Consider the following 15212-nt stretch of genomic DNA (forward strand, 5'->3'; position numbering starts at 1 on the left):
AATTCAACAAAAACTTCTTGAGTTCTTCTAATTTGAAACTTCACCGGAATAAGCTTGATTATCCCTAAGCCCAATGTGAGTTTTTCTAGTTGAATTTACTCCTACATTGTCATTTAATTAGAACGGATAAGAGATTTTTTCTTTCCCGCATTTATCCTCCGCTTCCTTATGTCTACTATTTAGACAAATTTTACTTTCTTTCTATTTAGAATAGGAAACTATTAATATGTCTTATGATAGTGAAATCTATCAATTCTTTAATCTTGCCAAACTAGCCATGACCTATAGAGGATCTTAGGTGTCTATGTTCTGTACCGTCGTGGTACCTAATTCAACATACAACTACTCGTCCGTAAGCTCACATTGAACTCGAGTCACTCATCATCAGAAATAATATAAATATTTTCAAGGAGATGGCTCAACAGTCGATGATTGGTCAAAATTCAAGAGACCAGAGTTCAATTACTTTTGTTACAAAAACAAAAAAAATGCTAGGTGATTTCTTCCTATCTATGTATGTCTTGAAGGGAAGAGTTGCCCTGCAGTGATGAGAGGTAACGTGTAACCAATTAAAAAGTCGAGATGAGGCAAAACTGGCCCATACATCATTATTATTGAAAAAGAAAGGAAAAGAGGACAAATGGAACTGTCCCAACTCTTTTCGACTTCATGTTATATAGGTGAACGATGAACTTACATTTAATTTCAACGGTATTCGTCACAAAATATACATGATATAATTATACACGATTTTCAAGTATCCGTCACAAAATATACATAAAATAATTATACAAGATTTTCAAGTATTTTGAACATAAAACTCTAGTTTGCATATACTTTAATCAAGTACAACAGTCAATTATACACAATGTTAGGAACTTAGATTACCAGCTCAAAAATGATACCAGAAAGTTGGCACCTGCAAGCATTCCTCACCATTAGTTAAGTTGCATCTTGTATGAAAAAAAAAACATCTGTTTCTTGCCTTACTTTTATTCCCTCTAGAAAAATATTCTGTCACCTTTTGCTCTGTATCTTCATTCAAACTAATTCTGGGTGGATCCTATGTCAAGAGATCAACAAATGTCAGTATATTAAACAAGCCCCAACATCATTGAAGAAATGAGAAGTCAATATTTTCTGCATAAGATCTTCAAGTATTAGTTATGCAACCTACAAGATATTGAAAGTTCTTACTCTGTAAGCCCACAGATTTCAAGTAGCTTTAAACATATATATCATGCCAAATGAGAGGGAACACACAGAGGATGAGTGCTTACTATGCCATTCAAATGAAAATTGATGTTCTTAACGATATGAATACGGCTGCTTTACCGGAATATAGTTTCCTCACATGCTTCCTTGATCTAACCAATTATGGTGCCAAAAGTTAGGAAACCAAATCTCTCTATCTAAAATCACTCTACATTTTTATCACTATTATCATTGAAGGTAACAGTCACCATGATTTCCTATACATCCACAACATACAAAACATTTTGGCGTAGCAGAGTCCAATACTCGAAGAAATTCACCATAAAACTAAACAACTGGTGAATACTTGAAAGTGGCATCTGATGTTCACTAACAACGATGGTTGTTTTTTTATCGTTAACTACAGTGGATATTGTGGATGGGTCAGCATTTCAACTAGAGGTGCTAGCTAGACCAGAGTGCAATAGAGTCGAGGCAGATTGTATGTCCAACCAATATCTCCTTGTTAACGTTTCCAAAGGTGGTGGCGTGATCTTTGGATACTAACTCTGGTGTGTGTTTCTCAACCTTTCTGGAGTCCAATGGGTTACACCAACAAATGTAAAGCAAGTCCTATACAGTTGGCAAAGCCAGAAAATGAGGAAAGAGACAAAGAAGACTGGAAGACCATTCCATTTTGCATGATGTGGAGTATTCGTAGTAGTCCCACATTGTTTGTGGGGTGGGCAATTGGGCAATAGTCACTTCATGAGCTAGCTTTTAGGGTTGATTTAGGCCAAAGTCCATTTTCTTAATATGTATCGGAGCTAGACAATCCCGAATTTTAATTTATTGATGTTGGGCCTCCATTTTATGTTGTCCATGCTCCAATCAGTAAGCCTGGGCATGCGGGGTTTGTAAGTAGTCCCAACAATGTTTGGGGATAGACAATTGAATCTTCACCATGAGCTAGCTTTTGAGGTTGAGTTTGGCCCAATGTCCATTTTCTTAACAAGTAATTGGATTGAGAAAAACTGCAGATGCTTTGAGGGGAAGGAGAAGAATTCTTCACTGTGGAAAAAAATATTTATCCAGAGTTAGAAACATATCGTATACTGCTGATTTTGCTACTGATATTACTGTAAGCTGAACTTTTTGGAATGCTTTCAGCTTTCGGGGTATTTCTTGGAAATGTTTTATTCTTAGCTCAGTACTAGCTTGGTACTACATTTATTCAAAAAATCTACCCTTTACTGATGAAAAAAGGATGTGGTAAACAGGAACAATAACAGGTTGTTCTACTTTTATATTGAGCTTATTACAGACGACTTATCTAGAAAATTGTACTTTATTCTATTTCTTTAAGAAGTGTAACAGACCCAGAGGGAGCGGGATTTTACTTTAGTGTCTTTCTTGAGCAAGCATCACCAAAGCCAGCTAGAGTTCAGAAGATAGAATATTTATATCGAGTCATCCTGAGTTCATTTATTAGAATGAAACAAGGGACTGGGTAAACCTGGAAATCACTCATCAGTCTTTCTTTGACTTTCCTGATATCTGGTTGTATGGCATTTCCTGCTTAGAAAATGAACACACTCCTTTGGTACAATGATGTCGGAGCTCTGTTCTGAAAGTTGCAGGCATTACTCTCCTGCTGAATAACTATGTTGAATATCTAGTTTTGTTGGAAACTCTCTCTAGGCACAGTAATTAAGAGAGCTACCAGTCTGCTAGTAATCAGCAACAGTAACTCATTCTTCCTTTTAATCTTCTCTTTTCGTATTTGCAATTAACTTTTGCTTAATTCATCAATTATAAACATAGTATGATAAGCCACTGGAAAAATCATGCACGGGAATCATTTAGCAATGACATGTTAGTAGATGCAATTTTTTTTTTTATGTCTCATGAAGTTCCCCCCGAAAAAAACGTTGCGTGCTACTTTCTCTGTCCCAGACTCCCAGTTAATCAGCTACTTCTCCCCAACCCCTTCTTTATTTTTTAAGACCTACTTTTTTTCCCTTATCCCCAAGCTACTTGACCTTCTTTGGGAATGGAAATCCCTAATATGATAATTCTAACTTTAAATGTAAACATACAAATCCCGCATATGTGCAAAGTAAACAGGTCACAAGCCTAGATAAAGGAGATGTACAGAACGATGAAGGTTAGCGTAAATATAGTCAAACTAATTCGAGGACTCATACAGTTAACCCAACTAGTTTGGGAATTAGGCATAGTTCATATATAAATTTATACCTTTTATTTTTGTTAGTTTTTTTTTTTTTATGACAAGGGAAACTTGCAGCAGCTACCTTTTGGGTATGCACAGGGTAAAACCCCCGCTCCTATGCAATAGCTCGCAAACAATACAAGAGAGGTAACCCGCACTAGGCAATCCCGGTGCGATGAGCTCGACCCAGAAGGCAAACCCATTGCTTTTGCTGGCAAGGGGTTTTGAACTTGAGATTTCCAACATGGAAGTCCCAAGCCCAAACCACTGGCCACCCCAAAGGGTGATGCTTTTTTTTTTTGGGAAAAGGGTTAAAAATGCCCTTAACGTAGCTCAAATGGTTCAAAAATGCCCTCCTTCCACCTTTTGGTTTAAAAATGCCCTCAACGTTTTTTTAAGGTTTAAAATTGCCCTTTATTAACAGCACAGTGACATGGAAATTGTGACATGGATTTTCTTTACCTATTTCAATATATATGACCCACTTAGTTAGAAACCCATTTCAAATCTGACCCGATATGCCCAATCAATTTTGGATCTTTTGTTCCCATTTATCCCAACTCTCTTCTTTCTTCCTTGAGTTCCTATCTCCTTCAATTTATCTTCTTTTTCCATTTCTCGATTAATTTCAAGAAGAAGAAAAAGGAAGAACTACAAATAATAAGGTAGCTAAATCTTGAATTTGTTACTTGCTGACATTGAAACATTCTTCTATGCTACATCTGATTCCCAGGAATCCACCCCCGAATTCACAATTGCTTCTAACTCGAAATCATGAACATTATCAAACAATCCATCTGTTCCCAACATGGTCACATACCCTGCTATCACTGAAACATTGATTTTCTCAGCTACATTCGGATCATCAGATGTACTCTCATTCCCCAATTGAACCTTGATTGCTGAACTTTTGATTTATACACAATTATCCCCTCTCTGATCACTACAAATCCACTATCTCCGACGTTAATAGCGTGCAATGTGTCATCGAAAAGAGACAGAATACAAGCAGTAGAAGAACCCTTCGCCTTTGTATTCGAAAAAGCTTCATTAAGAACTTTCATCAAATTAATAGTAGTAATACTACTACTACTATGCTTCTGAATTGCCAATTCAGCGTTTTTCATCAATTCCCTTGAATACACACTTGAATCGATACCCTTTTTCGCCCACCCACCAACACCAATCGCCTACTTGTTTGCACAAATAAAGCTTGGGTCTTCACCTAATGGCTTTTCTGCGTTCAATTTCGGAATGTAAGAAGACCCAACAACCATGATCGTCCTTCCGGTGACCCCAACATTGAACTTGTCTTTACTATCAACCTCTTCAGGAATGAATGTCTGAATCAGCTTAATATCTTCATCCATAAAGTCGTATGCCGGAGTCAATTCCTCCGGGCATAGCAAGAATTGGAGTTGTTCGTCATCATCGCCGGCGATGACATCAAATTCCAATTCATCCGTGAGTTGGCGTCTCTTCGGAGGTTAATATGAAAACCGATTTTTGGGTGGGTTTGAGTTTTGTAGCATAGATGGGTCGGGTCGTAGGGCTGGATTTTAAAAATTAGGTGGACCAATAAGATGAAGCCATTTGGCTAATTAAATGACTCATCATTTATCATGTTAGTGGGCTGTTAATAAAGGGCAATTTTAAACCTTAAGCAAACGTTAAGGGCATTTTTAAACCAGAAGATGGAAGGAGGGCATTTTTGAATCATTTGAGATACGTTAAGGGCATTTTTAACCCTTTTCCCTATAATAAATATTCATATTAGATTAAATTAAATTATAATTTTTTCTTTGTTGTCTATAGGATGTAGCATTCACGTATCNCTAAATAACCACATGCTCAAATTCTTTGACAACTTTTAACTAGGTGTGATATTTCTTTGACACTCCATTATCTATACATTTTAAGTTTTTAACTATCATCCTGAATCTCATATAGGCAAGTCTCATATAGTAACACTTAATAGGGACATCCAGATTGGAAAGGAGGGAGGGAGTACAAAAGCAAGTGTGACACCATGATATAACAAAACAAGGAAGAAAACCTTAATCACAAGGTGTCTTAGGAACTCACTAGTTGTGCTTGAGCTTCAGATTTCTCATCATATCACATTTTCCTGTTTCCAGAGTATAATTCAACGAATTTGATGTCATATACAAGTGTTGCATTTCCAGGAATATTGCAGTCTCCTACACAGATAAAAAACATTATCTTTATTAATGTGTAAACAACTGCTATCGCGACAAACTGAATATCTTCTTTTTATTTACAGAGATGAAAAAGGTTAGATGAGTAACACAATGAAACTGGGTAGATGAGTCCTTCACAGCCTCACAAGGCCAATGGTAGCCTAGACCATGTAAATGAGGACTATACATTGATTAAGATTATGAAGAGAAATTGCATACCTATTCACATCCATCCTTTAGAACATAGTAAGCAAAGTTGTTTAAGATGCTACTTGCAATTAAGTGTTCTTTATATTTCAACAAAAAATGCAAGTTTTCTTCTCTAATAGTTTTGATACATTCTGATGTCACCAGTTAACCAAAGGTAAAAAAATTACAACTCATTTCTGCTAGCTTGTTTCAAGAGAAAGAAATTAAAGAATAGGCCTTATCATCTGATGTGCGAGATGATATTTGTCTCAAGGAACCAAACAATATAATGCATTTAAAACGTATCACAAACACACCTGAAAAGCAGCCTGCCGGTTCTGGTCCATACGCCAAATGTGGAGGAATCTGAAGCTTACGTTTGCCACCTATGTATTAAAATTTCTAAAGTGAACTATACTGGAATACTAAAAAGAAACAAGCAAAAGATCCACAGGAGGCTCTAATTAGCTGTAAAATCTTACCAACTAGCATTGGTGGTACCCCTTCACCTCCCAAGATTCCCTGATCTAATCCCTTGATCACCTGTCAACAACATGCTCTGGAGTTCACAAATTGTAGATAAGATATTGCAAAAAATTAAACTATATTCTTCATTTAGTTTCTCGTTTATGTTTCTTATTCATGTATACCTTCTATATGAGCCTCAGATAAAGCTCTTGGATGCCATCTTATTGCAATTTGAGGTGTAAATTGGTTATCAGCACATATATAAGAGATTCCATAACAGAAAGAAGTGATGGCTTACTGAAAGAATTGGTTATCAGCACATTATTTATGTCTTCCTTTAGTCAATAATCAAATGAGGTTGTTGACGCTACATGGAAATAAACTTATTTCATTCTACTCCATTTCATATCCCAAAACATGGTTGTTTCCTTTCTGCGAGCTTCTCTTATTCTTCATTCCTTTTCCTTCTCTTTTGTGAGGATAAACAATTTTTTTTTTCTATTTTTTGATAAGCATGGATAAAAGATCTTGGTAGCAAAAATTATGAATTGAGAGAGCAGAGGAATAGGGAAGATGTTAATAGAGGGTAAGACTTGCCTAATAGAGCCGAAAAGTCTAGTGAAGTTGGACGATGGTAGTGCTTGACAGAGACTCGCTTTTGTAAAGTAAGATATTGTATCAAAAGTATAACTACTTTCAACTTTAAAAAATTGAAGGAAGTCAAGAAAACAGTGGAAATGAAAATTGATGATACTACGTGGATGATAATGCCCTAACAGTTGCTAAATCCAATGACAGTGTCTTTTACATTGTTCTCTTCAAACTGCTAGCATATTTAGTTTTGTCAGTACATAGATATTCATCCAGCTTCATACATTGTTTATGATGTTTTGATGCACATAGTGTATTGAACTAAAGATATATGAAAACCTTCTTAACTGTCTGTCTGATAGATAACTGGTCCTAATTTTATAATCTGGGACAGACAAGCAATACAGAAGGTAATACAGATCACATTATATACCACCAGTTACAATAACTTACATCGGACCCTAATGGTAACATACCTTGCCCATGCCGAGGCGCATGGTAAGGGCTCGACCACGTTTATAGCTGCTGTCAAAAACTATACCATCCGCAAACCTTGCAGTATAGTGAATCTGCATGAATAGGATACTCAACAAACCATTCTCAAGTTCAAGAAAAAATAGAGGAGATATTAGATACACAAAACAAAATTTTCTTTTCCTGTGTGACTAAAGAGGCAGTGGTATGTCCTCACGAGGAAAATAAAAAGCAAACAATGACCATTTCTTCTTTCTTCCTCAATCTCGTCTTTAAGCACAAAATACTAGAGATGCAATCCTCTAGTAACTTCAATTTATCTTTCTCATTATTCTCCTCTGTTCGATGAACAATAGAAGACAAAAATCAACTCTTTTTCCTTTTATCCGCCCGTGTATAGAATTTTTACACCATCAGTCTAATTTAACCTGTTATCACAGGTCAATTATCGATTTTACCAAGTTACTGGTTAATCTTCTCACAAAAATTTATATGTAATTACCTTATAGGTAACCTGATTGTTTAAATATTTTTAACATCGTTAAAGTTAACTCTTTTATTTTTATTTTTTTTAATCAAGTTTTTTTTTTTTTGACTTTCAAAATGACATATCAACCACATATTTTTTAATTTCATTTTCACGGTATCATGCCAGAGAAAAGAAATATATTTGTACATATAATTTTTTTCTTTTGTTATTCCAACAATAATACTACAACCTTAGAACCTCATGGAAGAAACTTGTTAGGATAATCAAGAAACGAGAAAATGACAAAAATGATCCTTTAAGTTGAGCTACATTAGCTAGGGAGAGTTATGTGAGCTAGAGAGCAACGAGCTATGCTAACAATATGAAATTTTGATGATTAACAAAATGATTAGCAAAACATAACAAACACATGCAAGAATCATATATCATACATGACTCAAAAAAGGACTGGTAGTGATTATGACAAAGAACTATTGAAGAACCAGTTCCTTAATATGTCTACTACAACAGATGATATCAAGAGTATACTGTTAGGAGGGAAGGAACCAGGTCCTTCACAGTAGACTTGAAGAAGACAGTTGATAGATGGTAAAGCAGATACCAAGTGCGTAGAAGGATTCCTTAAGGAATTAGGATTGCGGCTAATCCAATCAAGCAAGGAACAAGAAAAGAATATGGCAGCATTATCATATTTGGATACATGGGAAAAGCTTTGGAAATAGGAGCAAAACAGTCGTTGATGTGTGAAGGAAGAACCTAATCAAACTTGGATTAGAATCTTGGATTCATGAACTAATCCTTGTTGGAAAAACAAGAAGCAGTCATCTATTCCTATATAAAGTGTCATGATGTTGTTGAAGAAGTGAGCTACAGTTGGGGAGAATTGTAGAAAGGGATAGGTGTACAGTGGTTAGCTCCTTGATTAGTTGTAACCTAAAATTGTAACTCAAATTTGGTGGTAATTTGAGAGGGAAATTCTATGAGGTAGGTCTTACTCTTTTGCTCCTGGGAGAGGAGTTTTTTCATGAAAAAAATTCTTGTGTTGATTTACTTCATTCCGCATTTACTTCTTACATAGTTGCTGAAGAATCTAGTTTTTTCAATACATAGGTGGCATCACAAAATAACACCTTGTGTTTGAGGATAGGTTAAAATAGCTCCTTAAGTATGTACCTAACAATTTTGGTCCTTTAAGTTTGTCAAAAGTTTAGCAGTTTCTCTCTGCAAAAATTTACCGAACTTTGTCAATTAGATTTGATGGACAACAACATACCCAATGAAATCCCACTAACTGAGGTCTGGGGAGGGTAGAGTTGGGGAGGGTAGAGTGTATGCAAATCTTACCGCAAGAGAGGCTGTTTCCGAAGAACCCTCAACTCAAGTGCATCAAACTCAAATAAAAGAAGAAGAAAATGATGAAGAAAGCATAGTGATTAATAAGAAAAACAGTGTAAAATCTACAAGAAAGAAACAATAATAACAATAAAATAGTGTCATAATCGAAACACAATACACTACATAAGACAAGAACTACAAGGGTACGACTAGTACACAACAGGCACTAACAAGCCTAAACCTACGCATGGCAAGACAACACTTCACCCCTACAAACCTTCTACCCTAGTACGCAACCTCCACTTCTTCCTATCTAGAGTCATGTCCTCAGTAATATGAAGTTGAGCCAAAAAAATTAACTATAAACACCAAAAAAATCTCATCAAATCCTAAAATATGCAACACAAAAAATTATAGTAGACACTAAAAAAATACTAAGAAAAATAACAGAAATTACACCTGGAAAACTGCACCACACTCTAGAAATAAATTTAAAGTAGTAGAACAACAAAAATTGTGCTACTTCTTAATATGAGTTCCCGCTTATTTTATTTTCTGCCTAATAGCAATCTTGGTGGATAAAGTTACCCAATAGCTGTTGCGTGTGAAAGGTGAAAGTTATCTCGTGGAATTAGTTGAGTTGCGCGCACAAATAGGCCCCCAAACACCACGATTATCAAGAAAACACAAATCTAACAGGTGGAGTTTCGAAATATTTGACAGAGACCAAAAGTGTTAGGAATTGATTCTAACTCACATCATGAAATAACAACAGACCGCAACATTCTCTGCACCATTGAACTCTTGAAAGCAAAATGTCAATTTTAAATTGTAAAATAAACGAACTTTAGGAGAAATTGTACAGCAATTCCAACAATATGCATCAACGGCAAACGGCAAACACACGAAAATGCTAGTGTTTAAGCTTCAATAAACATACAAACTTACATTAACGAGCTTATTATATGGAGCCTCTTCACCAGACCCAACAGCAATGTCACAATACCCAAGTCCAGAGCGGACAAAATTGAACTCACAAGTGGGTTCAGCAGTAGTGGCATAGTATTCAATTCTGGTAGCATCAGCATTTAAAGGTGCTGAAGCCACTATTGAAGCAGCCAAAATTCCAACACCCATTTGGAAAATTTGCTTCTGGTTGATAAAAGGAGTTGATTCATGTGAAGAAGAAGCCTTAAAAGTTGCTGCAATGGTGGGTTTTGGAGTGAAGGTTTGAAGCTTAGGTAATGTAAAGGATAGTGAAGAAACTGCCATTTCTGCTATCTGATTAATGTGGAACTTGTGGGCTGTATTTGGATATATGGGCAATGGTTGTTTTTTGAGAACAAGTGAAGGTGATGATACATATTTGGGGCCCATTGTGGCCTTTTTTAAAATTAAGATTACTTCTCAATTTTGTCACTTACAGTTTGATTTAACATTTGTTATGAACGTGACTTATATATATCCTATCATTACAAATGATATAAACATATCATTTTTGTCTAAAGATATATCTAGGCCATTTGCGTAAGGATAAAAATATATATATCAGATACTTTTATAATGAGTGATATATCATCTCTAAATTTCAAAGTTGAAGAGTATATTAAGCGCTTTTAAAAATAATAGTTTGTTAAATATTTTATAAAGATTAAAATTTGTTCACTTTTGAAAAATTCTGGGACAAAAAATGTTTAAGAATATAGTAAGGGGCTATTTTAAAATTACTTCAAAGATAAGATTCAGTTTAGCCATTTTCTCAAACAATTTTTTTTTTTTACTTGAGTGGAGCTACACTCAAATCTACATATATACTAGGCTTATTAGTAAAGGTGATGCGATATATTTATAACATCAGAATACCACGTTTCATTATGAAATCACATTTTCTGATGAATAGCAAGCATGTCCTAATTAAATTCAACTACAGATGAATGTATGTGAGGCACGAAAGTTGTGTCAAAATGGGTGGATGAAAGAAACATTTTGAATTATTAGTAAGCCGTCTCACGTCACAAAACAAGTGGAGCAAAGGGGAACTATTTCAAGAAATCGAAGGTACTTCCAGTGGTAGAGCAAGCTCAAATACATTCTCCCTCGCTATCAAGTTCTATTGAAGAAGCATAATTTCCATTCATATCGAACTAATATGATACAAGTAGTTTGTGAATATAAGGCACTCTAAACTATCGATCTAGCACTAGGATTAAGTCTAATTAATACTTGTAGATATAATCTTAATGAAGTTACCACGTCATTTATAGATAAATTAAGGGTAAACTACATAAATTCCACTACTTTAGATCATAATTACTAGAAATCCCGTTAGTTTTCAATATTACTCCTTATACCATTTTTCGTTCATATGATACATGGGTAATAGTAAACCGTAAGATACATGACTCTATTACGGGATACATGTTTTGAAGGATGTGATAAGTGTTTTAATTAATTTGAATTAACTGTTCCCTTAATTACGGGAGTAAGTTCTGGGAAATTAACAACCATAACGTAATTAGTTGTAACAACTCGCTAATTGAAAGAACTAGAAAGAGCTAGAATTAGAAAGAGTCATTTTTGGAAAGAACGAAAAATCTGAAAAATTGGTTAAGTTTGAGTTTTTGGTCAAATTCAAACGATCATAACTCCTAGCTCAATATGATTTACGTGTGTTTCCAGATACCATATGAAAGATCTTTGAATTATTTTTCCAACACCGCTGAGTTTGTGCGATTCCAAGTTCGTATGAGTGAGATATGTCCATTTGAAGTTGGGATGTTTAAATAAGGAAAGTCTAATCCGAATTTTTAAGGGGTATTTTGGTCTTTTCCATGCCCACTTGATTTAATTCGTTTTTAGTGAATTAATTAGGGTCAAAACTGAATTGCTTCAGTTCGCACAATTGAAAATTCACGCTAGGGCTTTAGAGAGAAGAACTCAAGAGAGAAGAGAAGAGGAAAATCAAGTCGTCTTCGTAAGGAATTGATTGCGGATTTCATCAAGGATTTGATTTTACGAGGTATGTGAGACTTTCATAACGTTGGGTTCGTTCACCCACGTGCCAAACATGTTTATTTCAACGTAAAAAATTGGAAGTTTGAATGTTCTTGATGGGTGTTCTTGAATTGCTTTCTGTTTGAATTTGGGTTGAGATTGAGGAGTTCTTGAGAGTCTAATGTCGATTATTAGAGTTTCCTTGAGTTAGATTCTTGTGTTTATGTAGTGGGTACCTGAATCTAAAGAGATATTGAGAAAAATAATCGAATTAAGGTATGAAAACGAGAGGAAAAATTCGTCAGATTCGCCTTGGGGAATATTGGCGCAACGTGCCAGGAAGACTGGGGCGGCGCGCCAACAATGCGCTAGAAATGAGCCCCAGTAACTTAGGGGATGGCGCGGCGCGCCAGGAGCGCGCCCGGGTCGTCTGTCCCCACCCTTTTTTGTCGTTTAGCCCGTTTAAGTCCTTCTAAACTGCACTGACACTTCCTATTGATTCTAACTACTCTAAATGACTTCTAAACACTTAGAAATCATTCATAAACTAGAATCATAACCTTGAATCCATAAATTCCAATTCAAAGAAAATTAAGAGCCAAGTATAGAAAGTTCATAGAGTCTCTTCCAAGAAGTCGTTTACAAATGTTTTAATCTTATTTTAAGACTTGAGTTTTGAGTTAAGTAAGAGTAACTAATGAAGTTCGTTTCTTCAAAAAAAGTATATGGGAACTGAGTATTCCCAAAGAGTAAATGTTTTCACATTTAAACAAGAGAGGAAAAACTGATTTTCAAGAGAGTTTTTGAGTAATTATCTCAAATCACAGAAAGAGTTTTGTTTTTAAAACATATGAGTTGAGTATATTTTGGGAGTAGTATTGAGCACGGATATAGGGACGCGAGTTCATAATAACTCAAGTCTCCATAAACCATGTAGCCATCATGGGTAGAAAGGATCATGCTTTTTAGATGATTCCTTAGTGCTTTTTAGCATAGACTAGTGGATCCACTTAATTGAGGCGTTCTATATGACGGCAAAGTATATGACAGTTCTGGCAGTGTGAACGAGACGTTGTATCATCACTTATGCTCATAGTGGTGGTTGTCGGTTAGAGAAACTCCCACAGTATTACATTAATGTGTAAACTGAGTTGTTATTGTATCTCTTTAATACATTGAGTTACCACTTATTTATTTTAAATGCTTTGTATAAACTGCACCATTATTGTTGTTTTTACTTTGCATTTGAGTTGAGTTATTCATGAGTTGAGTAAAGCCAAGGTAAGTGCTCTTTTTAGATTCCTTTCAAGCTTATGTCTCATTTAGTATTCCCCTCGCATACTCGTACATTCAATGTACTGATACTTTTTGGCCTGCATCATTTTATGATGCAAACACATGTGACCAGGATCAGCATCCAGCGCTTCGTTGATCCAGTTAAGCATTCAAAGTTAGTTGGTGAGCCTCTTTGCTTTCTGAAAGACTCCTTTTACATTGTTTTAGTATTTCAGTTGTTAGGATGATTGGGAATCTTGTCCCAATATCCCTCTTTGTTTTAGAGGCTTCATAGACAAGTAGTCAGAGTTCTTTAGTCTTGTATTTCAGATGTTTTGCTATAAGACTTGAGTTGCCATCTATGGCCATTTTGAATGTTTTATCCTTAAACGTTCTGAGTTTAATTTGAGACAATTATTTTATAAATGCATTTGATCCTTGTAATAATGCTTAAAGTCTTCCGCTGAGAGTCTAGCCAGGCCAAGGATTTGCTTGGGGCCAGAAATGGTTCTCGAATGCCAGTCCTGCCTAGGGTGTACGCTCGGGGTGTGACATTAGTGGATCCATCTTATCAACTGATATCATCAAATATATTAATCTAAAAGGTTGAACTTCATCTTCTTCATCAAATCATTCTTTTGAATCTTAAATTTTTTGAGATTTCTTTTGCAAATGGCGAATATCACAGTATTGTTGAGACATTTCGGTTCATGGGTCTCTAGAATCGAATATGAAAATTATAGAATTGATGGAATACTTTTGAGAGATGATGCAAACTACAACGATCTAGTGGATGGTATTTCAAAACAATTAGGAATCGATTGTACTAATCGAGATCAAATACACGATGAAGACAGTCCAACTCCAATTGAAATCCGAAACTAGATGGGCATGATGTTTTTTATGGAATTGAAAAGTCGTCAAACAAATTGCGGGTTATATCCATTGTGCATAATAACAAAAGATCACAATTTTGGATGTAGCATTAATGTGAAATTGCGTTTGAGCCAGATACATCAATTGTATCTCAGACTAATAATTGTATCTCAGAGTAATAATTTGTACCACGTTATTTAAAGTAACGATCAAGTTTTCATTATTTTAATTTTTTGATGGCTTTCGTTAGTGAAAAAAAGGCAAAAGTAAACTACTTCTTTAGGAAATTGCAATTGAATATATATAGTTTCATCATCAATTATTGCTAATAAATTAATTTGTTTATTTCAATTAATTTGTCAACTCTTCTCTATTGCCCTTTTGCAAAGTCAGCTGTTGTATGGTGACAAAGAAATTTGTTTAGATTATTTATATTGTTGAAGACTGAGCAATATTTAGCCGGAGTAGACATACCATGATATAATTGACATTACCGCTAAAAATATCTTGTTTTTAAAAGCTTTTTCAAAATAGCTTTTTAGAAAAGTGCTTTTGAAAAAAATAATTTGTGTTTGACTATTTATTTGAAAAATACTTTTGATAAACAGATTGTGTTTGACTAATATATTTTTTTTAAAGTGCTTTCAAAATCAAATTACGAAGAAAGACAAGTATCAATGTACTTTTAATATTAAGATTATTTTATACAGTGAAACTATTTTGAATATCTATTATAATTTTTTTAATTAGATTAAAGTGTACGTATTCAAATTTTCAATCAATATTATACATAGAAAAATAAATAAATTAAATATTGATATAATTCTATGAAAATATTGTTGTTATTTTTTTTATAATCTTGCAAAATAATGTATAAAATATAAAATAATAA

The 15212-nt window shown here is 34.7% G+C and overlaps 1 protein-coding gene and 1 pseudogene across 2 annotated transcripts; both read right to left on the bottom strand.

Moving 5' to 3' along the window:
* Nucleotides 1–763: 763 nt before the first annotated feature.
* LOC125855243 (photosynthetic NDH subunit of lumenal location 4, chloroplastic) lies at nt 764–10487 on the bottom strand. Of its 2 annotated transcripts, none has more exons than XM_049534948.1 (7): nt 10124–10487; nt 7353–7445; nt 6300–6360; nt 6135–6203; nt 5484–5628; nt 991–1063; nt 764–919 (listed from the first exon to the last, which is right to left on the bottom strand). In XM_049534948.1, exons 1-5 carry the CDS (start codon nt 10445–10447, stop codon nt 5546–5548), a joined length of 630 nt encoding a protein of 209 aa, XP_049390905.1. In that variant the 5' UTR covers nt 10448–10487; the 3' UTR covers nt 764–919; nt 991–1063; nt 5484–5545. The 2 variants fall into 2 exon arrangements, with proteins under 2 accessions (XP_049390905.1, XP_049390904.1); XM_049534947.1 differs by having other exon boundaries at nt 5513–5628; nt 10124–10484.
* LOC125855779 (probable protein phosphatase 2C 55) lies at nt 4139–4914 on the bottom strand (annotated as a pseudogene).
* Nucleotides 10488–15212: the final 4725 nt, after the last annotated feature.

This window comes from Solanum stenotomum, chromosome 2 (genome assembly GCF_019186545.1).
Source record: "Solanum stenotomum isolate F172 chromosome 2, ASM1918654v1, whole genome shotgun sequence".
Taxonomy (NCBI): Eukaryota; Viridiplantae; Streptophyta; class Magnoliopsida; order Solanales; family Solanaceae; genus Solanum; species Solanum stenotomum.